The sequence below is a fragment of the Hoplias malabaricus genome, chromosome 4 (genome assembly GCF_029633855.1).
Source record: "Hoplias malabaricus isolate fHopMal1 chromosome 4, fHopMal1.hap1, whole genome shotgun sequence".
In the NCBI taxonomy this organism is placed as follows: Eukaryota; Metazoa; Chordata; class Actinopteri; order Characiformes; family Erythrinidae; genus Hoplias; species Hoplias malabaricus.
Genome location: NC_089803.1, coordinates 66939895 through 66965152, shown reverse-complemented (window position 1 = coordinate 66965152; position 25258 = coordinate 66939895). Strand labels below are relative to the sequence as shown.

At 42.8% G+C, this 25258-nt stretch overlaps 1 protein-coding gene across 2 annotated transcripts in view; it reads left to right on the top strand.

The window, feature by feature from the left end:
- Positions 1 to 21851, top strand: part of LOC136695456 (calcium-activated potassium channel subunit beta-4-like) — a 40729-nt gene extending 18878 nt beyond the window's left edge. Inside the window, exons 2-4 of one of the 2 annotated variants that reach the window (XR_010802294.1) lie at positions 11847 to 11974; positions 16364 to 16700; positions 21655 to 21851. Coding sequence is in view for 1 of the 2 variants with exons in the window: in XM_066669544.1 (XP_066525641.1) it covers positions 11847 to 11974; positions 16364 to 16532 (297 nt within the window). In the remaining variant the exon portion in view is untranslated. Of the gene's footprint in view, positions 1 to 11846; positions 11975 to 16363; positions 16830 to 21654 lie in introns of those variants that run through there. The other variant, XM_066669544.1, reaches the window with a different exon arrangement.
- Positions 21852 to 25258: the final 3407 nt, after the last annotated feature.

The window sequence follows — 25258 nt, the reverse complement described above, 5'->3', positions numbered from 1 at the left end:
CACTCACATGAAATAAGACAAGTTCAGCAGTCCTGCTCTCTCTGTGAGATATAATAGGTGTGTAAATGTTGCCGAGTTCAAAGCTGTCCTGCTGAGCTTGTGAACTAACCAACGCAGAGCTGAGGCTCTGACCGAGTTAAACACAGCCCCAGAAACACACACAAACGGAGAGTGTTCCTGTCTTATTTGCTATTATTTAGCCAAAGTTCACGCTAAAGAACCTACTCTTCTTTGGTTCTAGCTGGGAACTAATTTATGTGGTTTGTGAGCAAGTTTATGTCGGTGGAAACATGGCGAACGGTTCCAAATTTAGTGTTTCAACATTAGGAGTCACCGCGACCCTGAAATGGAGAAGCGGAGAAGAAAATGATGATGATGATGATGATGATGACATTAGGAGTCAGTCAGTCAGGAAGAATGCCTCTTCTAGGCCGGCCCAGTAGGCGGTCCGGGAAAAATCCTAGTGGTCCTGCTCAATTTTAGGGTCAGTGTGTGGAATGGGGTTTAAACTTCATTATATTATGTAACAGAGAGTACTGACTTATTTCCCATAGGGGTCATGCACAGAGTGTGCTTTTAACCGCAAACAAATTGTCTGCCTAGTTTAATTCATGAGCAAGATTAAGTTACATGGGATTAAGGAAGATTAAGGGCATGAGTTTGTTGGTAGTGGTTTTGTATGTGTATTGCAGGCGCAACCAGGCTTTTCACGGCTTTGCTGAACAAACTGTATGTGTGTGTGTGTGTGTTACAGAGAGAAAGAGAGAGCAGGGAACAGCAGATCAGTGTGTTGCTCTCTGCAGCACTAATCTGAATTGGTGCAGTTGGTAAATATTTGTATGTGGAGTGTTGGCTTTAATCGTAATTATCATATGATTTGTGTATTCACATGTCTTCTGCCTCATTAGTGTGAAATGGTGACATCACAGAGGCTTGCGAATGCAAATGAGGCTTGTAACCAACCAATCACAGAATGGTGTGTGGACTGTAAATCCAGGTTATGCTGTGTGTCAGCACCACTGCCCAATCTGCCAGTCATTTTCCCAGAAGTTTATTTCAGGGCCCTGTTGTTACCATAGAGACATTTTATGTTTGTGATCACATGGTTTTGCCTATGATCTGAGATTATGGCTTTTGATCTGGACCACATGACCCGCTCTCGGTTTCAATTTGCCGTCCTCGTTGCTCTTATGTAACTTGTGTGCAGTGTAAAAGCATCGCAGATGGAGGAATGACAAGATCCCGAGAAGCTGCAGAGTAGAGGAAAGTACAGAGAACCTTACCCCAAATGGAGGCCTAATTAACCTGGGCTTATAGTTAGTGAAGGTCCAGCCTTCAGCCTTCAGATGTAATCTCAGAGCTCATTTCAGAAATCTACAAGTGTTCCACTTGTACTTAGAAATAGTTCTCCTGACCGACAAGCAGAAGGTCAAGGCTGGAGAGGTACGTGATATGTTTCTCTTAATTTCACACTGTTCATTCACTCCCAACATCCATCTGTGCCCATTGTTCTAATCAAAGGCATGAATAAAAACATCCATTATGTTTCTCTGCCCTCCAGACTAGACACACTTACACACTAAAATATTGCTTTACTATAATTACACCAGGGCGGAAAACAACAATCACTCAGGAGATGAAAAATAATCACAATTATTGACTCTTTCAAATGTACTTTTCCTGTCCACAGATGGGCTTTTCCCAGCACTGAGGCTCCTCAGGATAAGGGACCAATCACATCTGTGGTCTTATTTGTAGAGGCTACAGTGTAAAAACAGCTGTAAAATGACCATTTTGTAAAGCTGTATTTTATTTTTATAAGTCCTGTTGGGCGGCACGATGGAGCAGCAGGTAGGGACCTGGAGGTTGTGGGTTCGATTCCCGCTCCGGGTGACTGTCTGTGAGGAGTTTGGTGTGTTCTCACTGTGTCTGCGTGGGTTTCCTCCGGGTGACTGTCTGTGAGGAGTTGGTGTGTTCTCGCTGTGTCTGCGTGGGTTTCCTCCGGGTGACTGTCTGTGAGGAGTGTGGTGTGTTCTCCCTGTGTCTGCGTGGGTTTCCTCCGGGTGACTGTCTGTGAGGAGTGTGGTGTGTTCTCCCTGTGTCTGCGTGGGTTTCCTCCGGGTGACTGTCTGTGAGGAGTGTGGTGTGTTCTCCCTGTGTCTGCGTGGGTTTCCTCCGGGTGACTGTCTGTGAGGAGTGTGGTGTGTTCTCCCTGTGTCTGTGTGGGTTTCCTCCGGGTGACTGTCTGTGAGGAGTGTGGTGTGTTCTCCCTGTGTCTGTGTGGGTTTCCTCCGGGTGCTCCGGTTTCCTCCCACAGTCCAAAAACACACGTTGGTAGGTTGATTGGCGACTCAAAAGTGAGGTGTAAACGTGTGAATGTGTGTGTTGCCCTGTGAAGGACTGGCACCCCCTCCAGGGTGTAATCCCGCCTTGCGCCCAATGATCCCAGGTAGGGGACCATGACCCTGAATTGGATAAGACGGTTACAGATAATGGATGGATCTCTCTGTTGTAAAACAACTTGCAGCTGTAAATTAACTGCCACTTTTTAACAGTATTATCCCTTTATTCAGAAATGTGTAGGGCATCCTTATATGCAAAACAGTTCCCAACATGCCCTGTACCCAGAGAGGAAACAAGAGGACTCTTTATTCCTTTGGTGTAGTTTGCTGTGGGAATGTGTTTGGTTTGTGATGTGTTGTGTATGAGGGTTTTGGTTTGTCATTTCACAACATTTAACAAAATTGTGACTTCACATTTAACCAGTTCTGACAGTGAAAAGACACACACACACACACACTTTCTCACTCACACAAATACACACACCCTAGTGCACTAAGGGCCGTGAAAACACAGACATGTTTTCGGGAAGAAGTTGGGGGTTAGCCACCTTGTGGAAGGACACATCAGCCAAGGTTGTTAAGGAAGGAAACAGCGCTGTTTCTTCACTCACCCCATCCCCAAATTTCCTGCCAGTTGAGGAGATTGGACCAACGACCTTTTAGTCCCAATCCCACTTCTTTAAGTGCTCACCTCATGAGCCTCAACACCAGTTTGCTCAGTTATTCTTAAGCTGTGGAAGTCTGTTATAAAAGCCTGGACTTGCTGACCTGTTCTGCCTATTTTTGGGGGTTTATTTGGACACAGACAATGTGGATAATTACTGAAACAGGACAGAAGCACCAGCTGCTTATTGCAAATGCAGAGAGGCCCCGACTGAGCTTGTTAAGTTATTTTCAGGATTAATACTGCTAATGTGAATGAATTAGTTCAGTGTGATAACTGCGATGGGAGAAAGACTTGGCAGTGTGAATGTGATTCTGCAACTTTGACTGTAGGCGTACTCCTCCGCAGGAGAACGGCTCGTGAATTTTTCTGAAGATTCAACACCTCCGTACTAATGGAGTCTTCGGTTTGAGAAGGTCCAGAGTCAAATGTAACTTTCTTGTTCTTTAGTTGCAATTCGCACTGCTACATTCCCAATATCTAAACACAGACTGATTGTGATCTCCACCAACCTCATCCATTTACAATATACCACATACCAACCGGACCTGACACTAGTCGCAGATCTAGGAAAGGCTACAAGGGAGAGAAGACAGTAATTACTGCTAATGAGGAGAGGTCTCAGGCTTTAACCTCCTGTAGAGACATCACCTATATTTCTCTCTCTCTCTCACTCTCTTTCCCTCTTGCTTTCTCTCTCTCTCCCTCTCATGTGGGATTGTAAATAGTGTGCTGGAAGGCTATAGCTTGTAACTAATGTGCATCAACTAGAACATCAACAACAGGGTTATTCCATTGAAATTAAGAAGTCGAGTCTCTAAGATTTCTTCGCAGCAAAGGCCCAAACGTCATAAAATGTAAATAGTGTCTTATAGCCACCCCAACATTTTTATATTGTTTCAACATCATTTACTGTCTGTTTTGAATGTAGGATACTTTTAACACACACACTGAACTCGTATGACACTCTGTTATTGTCTGTAATCGCTTATCCAGTTCAGGGTCTCGGTGGGTCCGGAGCCTACCTGGAATCATTGGGCGCAAGGCGGGAATACACCCTGGAGGGGGCACCAGTCCTTCACAGGACGACACACACTCACACGTATGGACACTTTTGAGTCACCAATCCATCTACCAATGTGGTTTTGGACCGTGGGAGGAAACCCACGCAGACACAGGGAGAACACAGTCACCCAGGATCCTGGATCCACCCTGCCGCCATCGTATGACACTTGCTTAGTAAAAAAATATCCGTAACAGTACTTTCACTTGCGTATGGATTTAGGCTACTCTACTCTACTATACACCCTGGAGGGGGCGCCAGTCCTTCACAGGGCATCACATACACACACACACTCACACACACCTACGGACAATTTTGAGTCGCCAATCCACCTACCAACGTGTGTTTTTGGACCGTGGGAGGAAACCGGAGCACACAGAAATAACCCACGCAGACACAAGGAGAACACACCACACTCCTCACAGACAGTCACACGGAGGAAACCCACGCAGACACAGGGAGAACACACCACACTCCTCACAGACAGTCACCCGGAGGAAACCCACGCAGACACAGGGAGAACACACCACACTCCTCACAGACAGTCACCCGGAGCGGGAATCGAACCCACAACCTCCAGGTCCCTGAAGCTGTGTGACTGCGACACTACCTGCTGCACCACCGTGATAAAAAAATAAAACACTGCAAAAACCCTTGGTACAGAAAATGCAGATAAAACTACAGATACGAGGACACAAACCTTAATGCTGTGCATCTCTGGGAATAGAGCGTTGTCTCCTGTCCAGAGCGGACACTCCATCTCTGTCTGATTAAGCTGCTTGGAATAGAGTCACACTCATTCAGAATAAAAGAAGCACTGAAGGCATTTCACATTCCACACTAGGCCAGAAGACTATGAGCTGTCTGTTAATGAATCAGGTCAAGGCTTTGTCTGCTGACAGCCCAGTGATTACACTGCTGTCGTCTCCGACTTACACTGAATATCTGATTTCACATGAATCCTGAGGTGATGACTGATAATCTCAGATTTGAGATCTGAGATAACCGCTTATCCAGTTCAGGGTCCAGAGCCTACCTGGAATCATTGGGCGCAAGGCAGGAATACACCCTGGAGGGGGCGCCAGACCTTCACAGGGCAACACAGACACACACACACATACGGACACTTTTGAGTCACCAATCCACCTACCAACGTGTGTTTTTGGACCGTGGGAGGAAACCGGAGCACCCGGAGGAAACCCACGCAGACACAGGGAGAACACACAACTCCTCACAGACAGTCACCCGGAGCGGGAATCGAACCCACAACCTCCAGGTCCCTGGAGCGATGTGACTGCGACACTACCTGCTGCACCACAGTGCCGCCTTCATTCATTCATTATCTATAAGCGCATATCTAGTACAGGGTCGCGGTGGGTCCAGAGCCTACCTCGAATCATTGGGTGCAAGGCGGGAATGATCAGGACCCTCAAAAGACAGGGGAGAAATCGTTTTTTCAACACTGCAGTGAAGTTTTTTAGTGTTTGTTGCGCTGGTAAATGCTTCAATTGCCCCTTACTCTTTAAGGCCCTCTCTTACAGTGATGTCTGGAGCTAACACAACTTTTCTTTGTGTTAGTTATCTACCGCCCGTTAGCTAGCTATGACTCCCCCAATCACATGATTCTACCAAGCCGGGAAGAGTTCTGGAGCCAGACAGCATCAAGTGGCGCTTTCCTCCTACTTGTATTTGACTGTATAGTTTGCAGACGGTATTTGTCTTCGGGTTTTGCTTTAGTGACCTCTCATAACCGCTCACATACGGCAGGCTGCGCTGAGTGATGAAACTCATCTTCACAAGACAAAAAGAAATAGCCATCATCAGAGTGTCAAAGTGGAACGTTATTGATGGCTGCTGGTAATCTACTGAGTAAACCCACAGAGGAGAATAATAGAGAGAGCTCATGGTCCAGTGGGCTGAGTTCAAATGGGGCTATTTGTCATGTTGCAGAGCACAAAGATGTAATCTACACAGCCACTGTGATTACTCCCCTCTTTAATACACACCCCATAGCAACACTAAACACCCTGGAGCTAGCAGCATCTGCTAAACCACACGCAGACGTATAAGCAGCACCTCCTAATGGCTCTGAGCTCAGTGCCACTCATTCTTTATTAACCATTCGTGCACCTGTGCGTTTTGTATTCTACATGGACAGATAAATATATATAAACCCAGTGCTCACTCACTGTCCACTCTTAGACACACCTACTCTGTTGGTCCACCTTCCAGATATAAAGTGAGAGACAGCAGCTCATCTGTTGCCGCACAGTTTGTGTTGGTCATTCTCTAGTCCTTCATCAGTGGACACAAAGTTGCCCACTGGATGCTGCTGAATGGATATTTGGTTCTCTCGTTCCAGCAGTGACTGATCTACTTGTACCCACACAATATACTAACACACCACCACTACATCAGTGTCCCTGTTGTAGTTCTGTGAGGATACTGACCAATGATGAATGAGGCCAACAAAGTATGCACAGCTACAAATGGACTACTCTCTGTAAATGTAAAAGGAGAAAATGCGCTTATGGTCAGTGGAGGTGATAAAATGAACAACATATATCTCCAAATAATAGTTTTATATACGTGTTTTTCTTGTTTTTCTTTGGACAGCAATGATATGTACTTTTTTGACAGTGTGTAATGGTTAGTTGGCGTAATGATACATGATGTATATGATGTAACGATACATGGGCACTTCCTAAGACACATTATCGAATTTTCTTGCTCTAGAGGGCAAATCATAATTTATTGCAAGAAAGGGCACCAAACAGGGCACTCAGTTATTTGATCATATGTATGAAGGGCAGCCAATAGGGCACTTTGTCGGATCTTTGCCACACTTTAGAGAAGTTTTTTTCAATCACAATGTGCCGGGATTGACTCTCCACAATTCCAGGTGTGTGCTCACTGCCCTTAGTGTGTGTGTATGTGTGAGGGTGTGTGTGTGTGTGTTTACTGCCACGGATGGGTTAAATACAGAAGACACATTTCGACCAGTAGTTGCACATAACATTTAATTTCATCAGGGACTGCTACTCATAAAATTTTAACACAGTGTTAAGGGCTGATGCTCTTTGTAAATTATGTCCAAAAATAAAAACAAATGTCCAAACATATACTTTTACTGTATATGAGGAGTGTGGTGTGTTCTCCTTGTGTCTGCGTGGGTTTCCTCCAGGTGACTGTCTGTGAGGAGTGTGGTGTGTTCTCCCTGTGTCTGCGTGGGTTTCCTCCGGGTGACTGTCTGTGAGGAGTGTGGTGTGTTCTCCTTGTGTCTGCGTGGGTTTCCTCCAGGTGACTGTCTGTGAGGAGTGTGGTGTGTTCTCCCTGTGTCTGCGTGGGTTTCCTCCGGGTGACTGTCTGTGAGGAGTGTGGTGTGTTCTCCCTGTGTCTGCGTGGGTTTCCTCCGGGTGACTGTCTGTGAGGAGTGTGGTGTGTTCTCCTTGTGTCTGCGTGGGTTTCCTCCGGGTGACTGTCTGTGAGGAGTGTGGTGTGTTCTCCTTGTGTCTGCATGGGTTTCCTCCGGGTGACTGTCTGTGAGGAGTGTGGTGTGTTCTCCCTGTGTCTGCGTGGGTTTCCTCCGGGTGACTGTCTGTGAGGAGTGTGGTGTGTTCTCCTTGTGTCTGCGTGGGTTTCCTCCGGGTGACTGTCTGTGAGGAGTGTGGTGTGTTCTCCTTGTGTCTGCGTGGGTTTCCTCCAGGTGACTGTCTGTGAGGAGTGTGGTGTGTTCTCCCCGTGTCCACGTGAGTTTCCTCCCACAGTCCAAAAACACACGGTGGTAGGTAGATTGGTGACTCAAAAGTGTCCGTAGGTGTGAGTGTGTGAGTGAATGTGTGTGTGTCTGTGTTGCCTTGTGAAGGACTGGCGCCCCCTCCAGGGTGTATTCCCGCCTTGCGCCCATTGATTCCAGTTCGGCTCTCGACCGCGACCCTGAACTGGATAAGCGCTTACAGAAAATGAATGAATGAATGAAAAATGTCCTAACATCAGATGGGATATGATGTTAATTTTACATAGTAACACACTACTCTTTCACAGTCCATGAGTCACAGCAGTGAAGTTCAAATCATCAGAGAATCAGAGAAGATGTTTATACACAGTAAATTCACCAGAGTTAAATCAACACTAATAGTGTTAAATTAACACTGTTAGTGTAATAATTTAACACTCTCACTGTGCAAACATAGCAACCCCTAACACTTTCTTCTTCACACATTTTCTTTCACTCTTTTACACATAGTTCTTTTTCATTCATCAATAAAAGCTCATAAAAGCTCTTACCACTCGTGTGTTGTTCCATAGAAGTCTTCTGTTACCAGTTTTGCTTGTGTGCTGTTGAACCTGTAGGAAGTGTGGCAGGTATTTTGGGGGTTCTCTTCACAGCTTGGGGGCTGGGCTGGGAATGAGTAGGCAGCAGAAATCCATGCAGAAGATATTAAGCTTAATACACTGGACAAAAAAAAAAAAGTGTTACAAAGTGTCTTGGAGGCAGAGCATTGAATAGCACCCCCTTATGGAGGAGTCAGTGAGTTGCTTCAATCACTGAGATTGATTCACTAAGACAATAGTCAAGAATTATAATATTTGTTTAAAACTGCACACCTCACTGTCTCCTCCTGGCCGTTTCTTGGAAGTGTCCATTTGGAGGTCGTGATTGAGTTCATGGGGCAGTGTCCAGGAGTGTATTAAAAAAAAAAACAGTCCTGAAAAGCAAGGGTTATTCCAGAAAACTGAAGCCCGTTCACAAGCAGAAGTCCTCAGCCTGAGCAGATAGTGACTTAAGTCTTGAGTGCTAATGGAAGGCAGGCGAGGATAAGTGTGGTCTTTTCATCCCTAGCCCCACAATGTTAGGCATTAACCCACAGAATGAGAGAGTGTGATGTCTCTGTGGGTGCAGAAGAGAGTACATAGCCATCCTTTAATTTCATGGAAACTTGTCCGAATCTTAACCTTAATTTCTACTGCCGTAACCCTAACCCATGACTTCATCCTAAACTTAACACATGCTTCTGCCTTTTTTAAAATCACATAAAAGATGATTTAAATTACGACGACATGCTTTTTGGCTCCATCCGGAAGCTAAGTCCCCACAGTGTGAGTGTGTGAACAGATCTTGGTCCCCACAGTGTGATATATATCTGGACCACACACACATATATACACACTTCGGCCTGGTCTTCACATTTCCATGGTAACCTAGTTGCCCTGGTGAAGCAGAGCCCTGAGCAAATTCAATCAGATATCTGTAGTTTTTTTTTTGCCAGCCCAAGGGCCCTACTCTTTCCAGTCCAGAGTGGCTTATATACAGACCTTCCCATATGGCAATCTCTCTTACTCTCTCTGTCTGTCTGTCTCTCTCTCTTTCTCTCTCTCTCTGTCTCTTTCTCTCTGTCTGTCTCTCTCACTCTCTCTGTGTCTCTCTCTCTTTCTCTCTCTCTGTCTCTTTCTCTCTCTCTCTCTCTCTCTCTCTCTGTCTCTCTCCCTGTCTCTTTCACTTTCTCTGTTTCTCTCTCTTTCACTCTCTCTCTCTTTCACTCTCTGTCTCTTTTACTCTCTCTCTCTCTTTCTGTCTCTCTCTTTCTCTCTCTCTCTGTCTCTTTCTTTCTTTCTCTCTCTGTCTGTCTCTTTTACTCTCTTTCTCTCTTTCACTCTCTGTCTCTTTCTTTCTCTCTTACTCTCTCTGTCTGTCTGTCTCTCTCTCTTTCTCTCTCTCTCTGTCTCTTTCTCTCTGTCTGTCTCTCTCACTCTCTCTGTGTCTCTCTCTCTTTCTCTCTCTCTGTCTCTTTCTCTCTCTCTCTCTCTCTCTCTCTCTCTGTCTCTCTCCCTGTCTCTTTCACTTTCTCTGTTTCTCTCTCTTTCACTCTCTCTCTCTTTCACTCTCTGTCTCTTTTACTCTCTCTCTCTCTTTCTGTCTCTCTCTTTCTCTCTCTCTCTGTCTCTTTCTTTCTTTCTCTCTCTGTCTGTCTCTTTTACTCTCTTTCTCTCTTTCACTCTCTGTCTCTTTCTTTCTCTCTTTCTTTCTCTCTCTGTCTGTCTCTCTCTCTTTCTCTCTCTCTCTGTCTCTTTCTCTCTGTCTGTCTCTCTCACTCTCTGTGTCTCTCTCTCTTTCTCTGTCTCTGTCTCTTTCTCTCTCTATCTCTCTCTCTCTCTCTCTCTCTCTGTCTCTCTCCCTGTCTCTTTCTCTTTCACTCTCTCTGTTTCTCTCTCTTTCACTCTCTGTCTCTTTTACTCTCTCTCTCTTTCTCATTCTGTCTCTCTCTTTCACTCTCTCTCTGTCTCTTTCTTTCTCTCTCTGTCTGTCTCTTTCTTTCTCTCTTTCACTCTGTCTCTTTTACTCTCTCTCTCTCTCTCTTTCTGTCTCTTTCTCTCTCTCTCTCTCTCTCTCTCTCTCTGTGTGCTGGGTGTCACATTTGAAAAGAGGATGTGCTTAAACGTTCTAGTTGGCTTTATTGCATTGACTTTGGAAATAATGCACTTTGCCACTCGAATAATTTCATTTGCTTTATCAGCTGGTGTCAGAAAGTATGAAGTGAAAATAGAGACCTGTTTTTAGACTCAGATAAAACAACTCTTGACCTTGTTCACAATGTCAAGGCACTTTCCTTTACGCGTACTGTTCAATACAGGACTTAAGAGTCTCCCCCCCCTGGACAGATGTGTCCAGTCTGCCACCTGACTGAGCTTGACTCTCCGGCTTGCAGCACTGAGTGTGGTCTGAGCTTTTCTTGTTGTCTACATTCTCCCTTTTCTAAAGGTCAAAGGGAACGTAAGTGTTTATTCACCTGGGAATTCTCATCCATCAGTCAGTCAACTGATCTGGAGTGCTGGCATTGGTATTGGACCTGCACAGGCTCCTGGGGTTGTAGGTTTGAGCCCCACCAAGGGGTTCTCCTTGTTAATGTGTGGGTTTTCCCCAGGTTTCCTCCCAAAGTCCAAAAACACACATTGGTACATGGACTGGTTAAGGTCTTAAATACAGCTTTGTCATTCATTCATCTTCTGTAGCGACTTCTCTGGAGGTCACTGGGCTCACAGTCACTCACACTTACACCTATGGACAGTCTTGAGATTGTAGGGTGTTACCTGAGCACACATCAGCTGTAGTAGTGCTCCAGGGTGCGGTGGTCCTGGGTTTGACCCTCGCCTCATTTCCCTATTCTCCCTTCATCTGCATGAGGTTTCTCTTGCTGCTCGGGTTTTCTACCACAATCCAAAAGCACATGTTGGTAGGTGGATGGCTGTGTGAAATTGTCCACAAGTGTCAATGACTGAGTGAGTGTGTCGTTCATTCCTAATAGACTCCGGATCCGACGAAACTTTAAAAGAAAATGAATGGATGATTGAAATGCCTTGCTATCTTAGATCAACATCCATCTTATCCTGTTTCCCCTTGTCTTTCCTGTAACCTCATCTCGTGCATCTCACCCTCAACATGGGGTAAAATCTATAATCCATTTAAAAAAGATCATTGTTGTAAGATGCTAAATTATGATCACATGCCAAACAATTATAATGAAATAGTAACGTATTAAAAGTATTGGTAACAGTTTACAAAAAGGGTACATTACTTATTACGGTCTTTAGTGCCATTAACTAAAGTTACAATTGGCAAATGGAGAGGAAACATCTTAATTTTTGATTCTATAATTAATTTTTATTTATTTTATTTGTTACCAATTTACTAAATGTCATTTCTACAGACGTGGCATGCCTCTATCAAATGACTGACCTCAGATATACTGAACACCACCTTCTATGTTTTTCTCTGCAGTGCTCCTACGTTCCCAAATGTGAGCGAGACAACCAGAAGATGCAACAAGACATCCAGAGGCTAGAACATTACTGGAGTAAACAGGGTCAAAACCAGTCATTTACCTGCTTCTTCAACCCTCAGAGGAGGTACGTCCGCCATACTCTCTTCACACTCTTGCCCTGCTCGGCCCATACCCAGTGCGCAAAGGTCTTAGATGGGTATTCCTAAGTGTGGTCAGCAGTACATTTCTATGAGGTGTTTCACAATGTGCACAAATTGTGTACAAAAGATTAAATACCATTCCAGTGCTTGGAATTAGACTTAGAATCACTTTATTGGCTACTGTGCTTGCACACAGAAGACTTTGTTCTCCGTATTTAACCCAATCCGTGCAGTGAAACACACATTTACACACTAATGAACACTAGGGGGCAGTGAGCACATATCCGGAGGGGTGGGCAGCCGTACCCAAGGCTCCCGGGGAGCAGTTAAGGGTTAGGTGCCTTCAATCATGACCTGCCGGCTTCTGGGGTCAAACCGGTTACAAGCCCAGTTCAGTAACCACTTACAGTCACTCTTCCTGTTCACAAGATACTTTTGCCCACTGCATGTGGACAATTGTTTTTTTTTTTGTTTTGTTTTAATCTAAATATATCAAAATAACTATCATTGTTATCCGTAGGCTAACAGAGATAAGGATGAAGTATTTGAATATATAAACCATTCCTTTAAGAATACAGGGTGAGTCAAAAGGTGAATAGGCCACCATCTTAAAAGCCGCCATATTGGATCAAGGGCATGTTTTTTTTCAATGGGAAGGTGGTCATGTAGCGTATTAAAGAAATAAAAGGGTTTCCTGCAACTTTTGACCCTGTATACCACCAGCAGAAATATAATCTGAAGCCCCATCAACTTCACCCATTCTGTTATTCACAACAGATGCAATAAAGTTAAACATAGTCAACATGGATGTGCTGTTGAAGCGGACTCTTTCTACCCCTTTTCCACATGTGAACACAGTTCCGGGGTTTTAATAAAACGTCTTTGACATGCTTTGGTCCCAACTAAACAGCCTTGATCAAAAACAACCGGTCACATGTCACACGTGAAACTATTTTTCAGCACAGTTCTCCGCACAAGACTTGATGGTCTTGTTCCACAGTGTGGAAGCCTCCAGATGCCCAAATTAATGTGCATGTGCACTGACAAATTACTGATATTTTTTTCCCATAATATGTCCTCTTTAAATTATAAAGCCATAAAGAATGTTAACCGCCAGCCATTTCCCCCAAGACAGAAGCGAGTTTGTGTGCTGCTCATTACATTTTTCTGGAATCAGCGCTGAAGAATGCATCAGGGTAGCCAGGCTGATCTAGATCTATCCTGGTCTGAGGCATCAGGTGTGTTTGATTACTGTGTCTGGCACCTTTATGGCTCTTCTCTGCCCACCAGGCATCCCTGTGCACAACGGGACTCACCGTAGCATCAGAAAAACTACTTATCAACACCCCACGCCTCTGGGCAAGCACAGCGCAGATCCGAGGATCACAGCTTTCCAGAACAAATTATCATCTTCCATGTCCCCTGATGGACAAACCAATTTCTCTGTTGTTTCTGCAGTGTCTCATGGCACTGGCTGTAATAGCACTGGTTTCTTGGGTTAGGTCTCTAATATTACCTGGTCCTTATGGTTGTAATTTGACTCTGACACCTGGGAAATAGCTCCCAACCCTTTCATTTTTTTGGCAACAAAGACCTCATGCATTGTTACCCTTAAGTGAAAAGAATAATCCACAGTAAAAGCTACTAGTAAAGTAGATCAGTTGAAGACCACCAGTGGAAGTTCGTTCCACCATATGGGCGCCAAGATTGAGAAGAGTCTTGACACTAGTCCTCCATGTGATTTTAGGGATGGCAGGTCCAGTCGAGCTGTACTTGAAGCTTGAAGGGCTTGAGGTGCAGTATGACTCTTGACTGTTGCCATACGTTAGGGAGGGGCTGGTCCGTTCTTGGCTTTGTAGGCAAGCACGAGGGTGTTAAACAAGAAGCCAGTGAAGAGAGGGCAGCAGTGGAGTGACGTGGGTGAACTTTGGAAGATTGATGACAAGCCGTGCAGCTGCATTCTGGATGGCCTGCAGAGAAAGACCAGTCTGGACTAATCTTGGGTTAGGCCCAGATTAATATCCTGACCATTTTCCATTGCAGGTCCAAAACCTTTTCTTCAGCAGAACAGTGGTGTCCTACTTTCCTCCTGCACTCTTACTAAGAATTGTTGTTGTGGTGGATCTCGCTAGATAGGTCCCCGCTAAAGCCATCCTCATTCCTCATTCTGTCTGCCTGCCTTAAATACAAATAAGTTGGCTTGACGAATCTCTTTGTTAGATCTGCAGAGCTAGACCCACCTTGGGATGTGGATTTGACTACTTTTCTGCTTGAGTTGCCAAACTTTAATCTCCACAGTGTGCCAGCTTGGGATGGTACCTCAATTTCTTACCAATACTTTGCACCTCTTCAATTTCTCGTATCGTTTTTTTCCCCCATAAGCTTCTATAAATGGAAGCTGAATTTACTGCATCACTTCCTGCTAGCTCAGTCCTACATTCTACAATTCATTCGTTTTTCTAATATACTGCGGATCAAAGACTGTAAGAATATCACACTCCTTAATATCCCACCCCACACAGTTCTTCCATGAGACTCTGATCCCATCTTCGTTTCCATTTGAGAGTCGGGTTGGCAATAGGGTGAGCAAAGAAGGCCAGGCATTTCTGTCCCCTGCAGTGTCATCTAGGGTTTCCTGCAGGATCCCCAGGCATTCCTGGGCCCGATGATGTCCCTGCAGCAAGACCTGGGTCCACATCCTGGAGCACTCAGATAAAACCCACACAAACACACACACAGGGAGAACAGTAACCCATGGCAAGGATGGAACCCAGAACCCCAAGACCCTGGAGCTGTGTGGCAGCAACAAAACCAGTTTCACCACCATTCCTATATGCATAGTCTGCATATGATCACAGCATCAGAAATCACCCCCTCTATCTGAGAGAACGAAACACTCAGAGGAACAAAGACTCATCTGGATTCCTTTGGTTGACACCAGAGGATGAATGTGAAATGATGTGAATGATGAATTATGGATTAACGATTAGCATACAATAAATCTCGAATATTTAAATTGTGTGTGTGTGTGTGTGTGTTTATATATATATATATATATATATATATATATATATATATATATATATATATATATATATAATGGATATAATTTAAACATTTGTCTGTTTAGAATAATTTATCCTTAATAGAGCTTTTTTTAGTACGTCTCTCTTTATTTACAGTGTAAGGTGAAGCTGAGGAACGCCATATGTTTCATTGCTTTTTCTGTTATTTTCACCAAGGCTGGCAATAATTTTAGAGAAATGTGTCTCCAAAAATTACTATCTCCATTCTGACCTCTTAATCAATCAGAGAGATGGGCAGATTGTTACAGATTAGATTCTCAAACTGCTAACAGTGCAGTGAGGCTACTCCCAAATGTTCCTGTTCTAAAACCATTTATCGAGTTTGTAGCATGGCTTATAAATGTTGCCAAACTGATGTGAATCCAACAAATAGAGAAATAAACCATGCCCTTTGCAAAAACCACAAACTGGCATAGAGCAAAACAAGAGGAAAAAAAGATTCTTTATTGCTTAGCCTTATAATTATTCAGTCAATGTATTAAAACAAAGGTAAGCTTTATTTGACATACAATATCTGAAAAGTAATTCTAAATTTATCTTCAAATATACAGGGGGTCCTCAACTTACGACGTTGATCCCTTCCTACGTTGTGTTGTAAACCGATTTTTGGTGTAAGTCAGAACATACGTACATACTGTACGTAAATAACATACTGTAAGCACTTATCCTATCCTAACACCTATCCTCCTCGGTCCCGAGCCGCGTAACCGTGTATTGTTCCACTGCACACACCAAACGCCGAAGTTCGCGTTACGACGTTTACGACGCAAAACCACTTAAGTCAAAACAAGGCTTTATACAGTAAATGGGAGATGTGTCGTAACCACGAAACATCGTAACTCGGGACTGACGTAACCCGAGGACCTTCTGTATATATTTTATATCTTGTCAAATTCTTGTGTGCCATAATTGTTGGTGCATATAGAAACGTATGGTAATGAACTGAATAATATTCCCTTTCTTGTTTTATGTTTTTAGTTTTGGGTGAATGTTTAGGAACAAGTAAATCAGCCACTATTTTCGTGTTTCACTGGGGTATGGAGTTGAAACACAGCTCAAAAAACAACCAGAGAATAGAGCATTCATTGCAGTGTTTTGTCCTTCAAATAAAAGTTTGCTTTTTGTTCATATTTTGAATTAAAGATCAAAGAGCTAAGTTTCTTAGAGCGTGTTTTTATGTTTGCAGTGGGCACTGTAAGACTTTTGTGGAGAGTTTAGTCTAGAGTTAAATAGTAGCAGTCATTGTTTTTGACTAATGAGCTTAATGCTCTCTGTCTCCCCCTACAGGCCGGATGATGTGCTGTTCCAGCATTCCCATGACACTAGCGTGTTGCTGCACTGTGTGCTGTGGCCGATGGTCAGTCTGTTGGTGGGCACGCTGATTGTGCTCCTCACAGTGTGTGCTCGCTCGCTGGCCGTTAGAGCTGAGGCTATCCAGAAGCGGAAGTTCTCCTAAGAACCAATGCAGACTGATGGACTTTTACACACATGCTGACTTCCATTTGGCTTCTGAGGTGCACTTGCTCATGGCACCTGCTTCCCACAAATCCGTGGAGAACTGATTGCCAAACACGCGGGCATTTAGGACATTGGACTTAAAACCCAGGAGGTGTTTTAAGCCCTGGTAAGTCCGGTTTACGGGGTGTAGTCGAGGACAATCTCCTATCCTTTTCCTAGGACTAGAAGCACATGCGCAAATGCCTGTCCGTTTTCTTTGTCTTTGGGTTGTGCCTCATTACCTGGTTGAATTTTGCTGGAGCTTATCCAACAAAATAAAAAGCTGTTCCTTAAATTACATTTGTGGTTATATCTGTTAAGGCCATAGAGACACATAGTATAAAGAGCAGCTTCCCTTTCTTCTCCTTCTCAGTTTGCCGATGGCATCCTTGTGGTCTGTCCGTCGTTTCCATACAGCTTCTGTGTTTGTGTGTGGTGCGCTAGCTCCTCTCCTTTTATTTCCTCCTCTGTGATGTACCATTTGTCACTGTAATACTTGTTGAACTTGTTACAAGCTATCAGTGGCATGGTGAGATGCTTTCAGTAGCATTTGCTAATGTAGCAGGGCATATTTCTGTGTATTGAGCAGCTATGTTATTGTGGGGCACCTTCCTCTACCTCATCCATGTCTCTTACAATGCCAAACGTCATTAAATCCTCCAACCTGATTCCATCCTGAACTCAAGTGAGTATAACCCCATTTTCAGTAGTAGCCAATGGTCAGCCTGACTTTCTAGCCATAGTGCAAAGCTTGTAAAAGCTAAAGACACAGGATCTGTATGAGCAATATTTTGATTTATTACTCTTTGTAGGGAGTATTTTTACAAAGTAGTTTCTGCAATTGCTTGAACACAAGACTCTAGGTTGCAGACCTCTAAACACAAACCTCAGAACGCTAGAACAGTTTGGACAAAAGTGGTCAAAATCAAGCTTCGTAGTGGTGTGATATACATGGTACAAGCACTAAACCGTTTCTAACGTAGTCTAGCTATATCAGCACTAGCTCTAATTTCAGTGGTGGTTAGCGCTGAGTAGATGATGGAAAATACTGGTCAGTGAATAGGCAGGTTTCTTTTTCCTACAGCACTCTAGACTAATCAGCCATAGCTACCACTCCTGTAACCTGCAGTTGCCTTTTGCTGTCTAACAGTTACTGTACATACTATATGTGTTTGAAAGTGTCAACCGTCTTTTGTAATATATTGAAAAGACCCTGTGCTTTTCTGTTTAAGGCTGAACGATCCCATTCTGTGAGTTGAGAGAACAGCTAGGTGAAGACATGTCTAAATCCAATGGCAGTGCCTATATATTCATAGAAGGTATTGCTGTGGTTACGTGTGTTTACGTTATTAATATTGATATAAGAGCTTGGAAACTGCTGTGAAACTGCATTTCACACATGAGTTTTGGGTTTTTCTCTGTCAGTCTTTGTGTTCAAGCAATTGGAATCTTCTCATGAAATCAAGCTGAAGCCCCTCCCCGTCTTCTGACTTTTCTGATCATAAGTTTCAGCCTACTCCAGCAACACCCTGCTGCCCGCTCCTGCTCAGATAGTCTGAAACTGACCCCCAGCTTAATGAGGCATGATGGCCTGACCTGGTACTTTGGATGTAAAACAACTGAAGCAGCGGTTTATGGTCTGAACTCATAAGTATGTACTGCGGGAAGTGATGTAGCACTCTGATGTTTCTCCTAAATCAGATCTTGCTGTGCTCTGAAATGGAATTACACACGGCCATCAGCAACTATGAAATATGAATTTGGATGAAGTTAAATATTAAACAGCATTCATCTGGAAGATGAAATATTAAAATGGATATATGGAATTCAAATCAAGTCTTATCAGCCTTGGCAGATGACTCTTTAGACTTTAGAGTTTGGAGAAACAGGAAGAAGACTTAAAAACATGTTTCAAAGGGGCTGCACCTTCATTCTGACCTTTATGTTCAGTGATAGGCAGCGAATTACAGCTACAGCCTGCTTTTGTTACTGGCCGTTTTTCAGATGTAGCTAAATCTGGCGTTTTCATTGGTTCTTCTTTTTATGACGCAGACATTCTGCTGACACCTAGTGCCCTGGATGTGTCAGACCTGTTGTAAACATTCAGAACAGAGTCAACCTCAGTGGAGCGTAAACTGGTTCATACAGAGACTACTAGAGGTACTTAAGAAATTTGATTCTTCATCTCATTTCAGTTGCAGTTTAAAGATAAAACTAATCATTTTTAAATATATTTATTCAGTTTTTATAACAAATAAATAGATAAATATATAAAAACCCAGTTGCTCCATTTAATTCTAGGAATAGTAGATATGTAAAAGCGCAGACATGAAAATGGACATTATGTTTAATAATAAATGTGGTTTTACTGTCATTGCTTAGAGGTAGAAATAAATTATGCCACTGAATTTAACCAATCCATGGCAGTGAAAACACACACACACATATAATACACCAAAGGCACTACAGCCATGAATGTTGAGGGAGATGACAGTACTTCTCAGTGGCATAAGCTACACCTGAACTATGTCCAGTGACAAATCATGGTGATGCAGGACTTTTTAAATTTCCCAGCAGCCAACACTTTTAGGATGCTGTCCAGTGATTTACAGCAGTTTCTGGCTTTCTGGCAGGAGTCCAGCAGTCTAATGCTTGGGGTACTGAAGTGCCTCATAGATTTTTAGAATTTCAGGGCTTCTCAGTTGACCGTTTTCAAATTGTTTAATGTCTGTGTGATGTCTGGTGTTATGTGTTTTTATTTATTAAAACAAACCCTTGATGCTTTTATAACATATTTAAACTGTTGATTTCCAAGTTGAATGTTTTGTCCAGAAATGTTCTCCAGTATATTTTTTCTGTGGTTATTGTTAAGCATTCATCTTGTATTTCCGTTCAGCTCTTGAACAGCAAGCACTGATGAATGTAAAAGAAGCACGTCATTGACGTGCAATAGCACAGCAATTTTAGCCGCGTTCCCTCCAGGGTTCATCATTGCACCGCCACACTGAATGAAGGGACAATATTTTACAAGTAATTCTTTATAATATATATGTGTTTATTCATTTGTATTTGTATTAGGGTGGTCACGTTTATTTAAAAATATAATTGAGACTAATTCCATAATTATGTGTAGTTAATCACAATAAACCAATTGTTTGCTTATTCATGACTTAAAGGCTAAGCACCACTTAATGGACCTCCATGAATATTTCACATTATTGTAGTTACTGACAGATATAAGTATGAATTAAAATGAAAATAGCAGCTTAATTTGCTTTAAAACTGACAATTTTATTAAATTGATGGAAAAACCCGAGCTCGCTACGGAAATTCTTGAACGCAACCGTGACGTCACTGGTGGACAACAGCTGAACAACGCCGCGGTAAAACACCGTTATGACTGACTGTTATGACAGTATCTAGCTAAATAACCAACATTATTCATGACAATAGCCTAGCAATAAGCTAAACTCAAATGTAGAGGTACCGTTATTCTTGTAAATGTGATTGAAGTCGAACTCGAATTCATCCGACACTATAAACCTCCGTAATGCAGCTACGTAGCCGAGTATAATCTGAGCCACCGAGTTTAGCGAGTCAAGCTAACGTTAACTAACACCAACTAAAACAGGCGAAGTGAGTGTCCTTACCCTGTTTACCTCCATGTTACAGAGGCTCTTGAACACCTTTCGTTGGTGTCCTTACATGCCCATATTGTTGGAAAAGCGCCAGTGAAATGAGCTACAGATAACGGAGTGAGCGGATGGTCCTTTCCAAAGTGCCTGTTTAAACAAATTTAGTCCATTTTCTGGATATTTTGGGATCTTTGGGCCATTTGTGCACAGATGTCCCACTGTACATTGAATGATTGCAGCCAAAAACCACACACCTTTTCGTCATTTTGCATTAAATTAAGTGCAACTTCTAGAGTTGTTGTCCACCATCTACGTCACAGGCAAGACGCCTATTAGAGTTTCCCAACACCGGTGGGGGTGGGGACCAACGGTCTTTTAAACCTTATTCCTTGAATTAGTAAGAAATAACATGTTTTCTGACTATCAATAAACACAAGTTAGGAATTCAAATTCCACTGTATTTGTTTGTTTGACACTTTCATGTCGCTGCTGCTTAGCCTTTAAAGCATAGATTTGTGTCTTAAATTAATGCATTCATTTTGTGCATACTTGTTAAGAACAGATTTATTATTGTCAGTAATGCAGGAACATTATTCTCAACCTGTTCTGTTTGTTGGAGTAGAACATCTCTAAGACATGGAGCAGTACCCTTTATTATCATTTAGATTTACTGTTGAGGATGTGTGTGTGTGTGTGGGGGGGGGTATTTAAAAAAATTGGCTTTTAGCCAGTCAGACGAGAGCCGACCACACCTTGTCTGGTTCTGATGTGTATGCTCCAAATTGTTTACTTCTTTTCAGTAACAGATGCCAATGCAGTGAGCAGAGTCTATAGAAAAATGCCCTTCACACACATCCTACATCAGAATAACACATTTATTTCCTAAAAACACAACTGTTGAGCCATGGTTGAATGTTGAGATCAAGCTGTAAATTACCGCATCAGGCCACTATTATTTCTGGCAAAATCCTGCTGCTGAAGAATATGAATGTTGACTCAATGTTTACAAATATTGTCATGTCTAATTTAGCTGTGTCACTGCTGCTTAATTATTATTTTTTTTAAACAAGATGTACACTCCCTAATTTTCAAATTTCAAAAGGAGCAATTCCGAATTACATTTTTTAAAATTATATATTTTTTCAATTCTCAAACATAAATCCAATCCAGAAACATGCAACATAGGAGGAGTGAATATCATTTGTCGGTGCAGTGATTGGACCCTGTTTGGTAAACACATGACTTTTGGGTTTGTAGCATAAGGTCTGTCTGTGTGATTTGCTTAAATATGGTGTTGTTTCAGAACATATTCTGCTCTGTCACATTTGACAGTGTAGTTTGCTTTCTCTCTCTCTCTCTCTCTCTCTCTCTCTCTCTCTCTCTCTTCCCCCATCTCTCCCTTCCTCTCTCCTGCCTTACTCTCTCTACACCAAATAACTTTTACAGCATTCGCTCACATCACAGCTTAAATCCACGTGCTTACACATGGCCAGAAAGGAGCTGGTAACAAATGGACTAGATCTGGACATTGTCGGACCCACCACTGAGAAATGAAACATATCAAAATGTCAGAGTTGCGGAAGCAGTGGATTAGAGAGAAGGGCCACGTGATGATGGACGGATTTATCATGATCTCTCCATGAGTAGTGCCTGATTTAGTTCTTTTGAAAACAGATCAATAAAAGATGCTGTTATATTGTTTGTTGTTGATGTGTTTTCTTCAAACATCTGGGAGCTCTGGCTCATGACGGCCTGAAGACAAGTGTGTGTGTGTGTCTGTGTGTATGGGTGCGTGTGCGTGTCAACACTTCTAATTTAATCTCTTCTTCTAGTTTGTGTGATGACATCAATGCGGCTGATGCTAATTATGCACGTATTTGATGGAGGTTTCCATGGTAGCCATCTTTATCAGAGAGAGAGTGAGAGAGGGGCCTAGGTTATTCTTAGCAATCTCTTCTCATGCTGTGCATACAATCTCAGAGAAGGCTGTGTAGATTTGCTATAAATTGCACGTGTTGAATAGCTCTTGTTATTCTGAAACTACCGCAGTTAAAGCCACAGTGTGGATGAGGGGAAGAAATGGGGGGGTGGTTTCAATCCTGAATATACAGGGGGTCCTCCACTTATGACGTTGATCCGTTCCTACGTCGTGTCATAAACCGATTTTTGGTGTAAGTCGGAACATACGTACATACTGTACGTAAATAACATACTGTAAGCACTTATCTTATCCTAACACAGTAATTATCAAAAAACACATATAATTCATAGGAGCAGATACTTTCACATGTTCAAGGATGTGATCTTTGTCCTTGATAATCGTAGCGACAGTCGAACGACTAAGTCCAAGCGACCAACCAATGTTTGTTGCTGTTTCCCCCTTATCGAATCGCTTTATGATTATCTAATTTCATTTCCATGGTGAGGGCTTTCCCCTTCTTCGATGCACTGCCATCAGAAGAGTCTGCCTTATGCTTCAGAGCCATAATGAAGGGCAAAATCAAACACAAACGTGAGAGAGAAAGACGTAGCAGCAAGCTAAAATGGCGTACAATGCAACTGGGGTGACGCCGTGCTCCTCGGTCCCGAGCCGCGTAACCGTGTATTCTTCCGCCTCACACACCAAACACGAAGTTTGCGTTACAACTTTTATGAAGCAAAAAACACTTAAGTCGAAACAAGGCTTTATACAGTAAATGGGAGGTGTGTCCTAACCATGAAACATCGTAACTCAGGGCTGACGTAACCCGAGGACCCCCTGTACACATCTGTAATTCAGAGTTAAATCAGAAAATTCTGAAACTTTGTGGCAATTAAAATCTATGTCACAGTGTGTGCAAAATGGCTCCTTATTCACTATTCCCTTCATTAATCACTATACAGTGCACTTTGATAGGGAACTGAATGTATGAGGGTAATTAATGATTTCTGACATTCAGGTTTTTACCAAAAACACTGGACTATGGGTAACCGCTATCCATTGGTGTGCATGGGTTATACACTACTTTTGCAATGCACTGTGGGATTGAGTGGTCCACTGTGGTTTGGACACTACTACAAAATGGTGGAACTGCAAAACACAGCACTATATAGTGAATTGGACAGAGTGTCATAAAATGGCCAGGGACATGAGAGTGAGGACAGCAAGACCTGCCCCTGAAAACAATGAAAGTTTATGCAAAAACTAAACATTTAAATGGAATGGATGGCACAGTAGTTGGTCATTCCTCTTGCAGCTGGTCTTCCATGTTCTGAAAACATGGCATCAAACAAAAGCAACAATATGAAGTGCCCATATGAGACCAAGCAAAGATCCTGAAATTTTAGCAAATGAAATTAAATGCCCCGAGTGAGGTCCCCTAAGATTTGGAAAACTAATTCATTACTAGTTGTAAAATATCTGTCAAAAATGGTTTCATTATCTTAAGCCACTCTCCCAATTTAAGAATAATAAGTAATATTGAAAAACAACCATGCAAGACCTGGTGGATCAGCACCACATTCTCCATTGGATAAACAGTATTTAAAAAGTATTTGACACATCCTACCTTCAGCTAATTCTACTTGATCTGAAATTCTGATCTGAAATTTGAAAAATGCAAGGGTTGCCATAGACAAGGGTGGCACTGTGCTGTGTTGTTTGTTTAGTTTCCATACAGCAAACTGTGGAGCAACAGATGTGCTACTGATTTTACATCTACACTCTGGACTATCAAGGTAGGTGTGTCTAATACAGTGGCCAGTGAATGAGTGCAATGTTTAAGAACTTTAGCAGCACTGCTGTTTCTGATCCACTCATACCAGTGCAACCCATACTAACACACCACAGGTTGTAATTATAGTTCAACAAAGTGCATCTCTGTGTTCAGTGGAGCTGACAAAATGGACAATGATTGTAGAAACAAGTACGTCATTTAAGTGTTATGACTGATTGGTGTATATGCAAAAATGAGTGCTGCGTTCGCTATACACAAAAGGCACTGCTCACATACAGGGGTTAGACAATGAAAGTGAAACACCTGTCATTGTAGTGTGGGAGGTTTCATGGCTAAATTGGAGCAGCCTGGTGGACAATCTTTATTAACTGCACACTGCACCAGTAAGACCATGTGCATCCAATGGTTCAAACATTGTGTCCTGAAGGCGGTGCCGTGTATCAGGACGACAATGCACCAATACACACAGCAAGACTGGTGAAAGACTGGTTTGATGAACATGAAAGTGAAGTTGAACATCTCCCATGGCCTGCACAGTCACCAGATCTAAATATTATTGAGCCACTTTGGGGTGTTTTGGAGGAGCGAGTCAGGAAACGTTTTCCTCCACCAGCATCACGTAGAGACCTGGCCACTATCCTGCAAGAAGAATGGCTTCAAATCCCTCTGACCACTGTGCAGGACTTGTGTATGTCATTCCCAAGACGAACTGACGCTGTATCGGCCGCAAAAGGAGGCCCTACACCATACTAATAAATTATTGTGGTCTAAAACCAGGTGTTTCACTTTCATTGTCCAACCCCTGTATGTGTCACTGTGATTGTTCACTAAAACCATAACAGTGGCACGTCATCAGAGGGAGTGCTTGTGGAGATTAGATATTGAAGCCGCAGAAGGTTTGTATCTCCCTCAGTTATATCAAGGGCAGAGGGGAGGTGCATGCACTTGTAAAATTCCTCAGTAATCTACATGATAAACACTGGGTTGTGACAAACAGGGATTAGGCTGCACCAAAGCGGGATGGATGGGGGGGATTTGAGAGATTTAAAGAGAATGCTGTTTTCTTATCTGGAGAGTCAGATGTAACAGTGGAGAGGTCAGAAATTATGAAGGAACAGTACTATTAATTATTTTAATAACCTGTTGATTATTTGCATGAGTAATTGAGTGAGGGTTTGTTGATTCAAAATACCTGTCTTAACTGTGCCATACAATGGTATAGAACACCTCTAAAAATAGAAATCATTCAAATTCATAATTGACTGATGTTCAGCAGGAAACCTCCATTCTGTTTCTGCAAATGCATTCATCCTCTTTAAGAGTCCAGAAGCTAC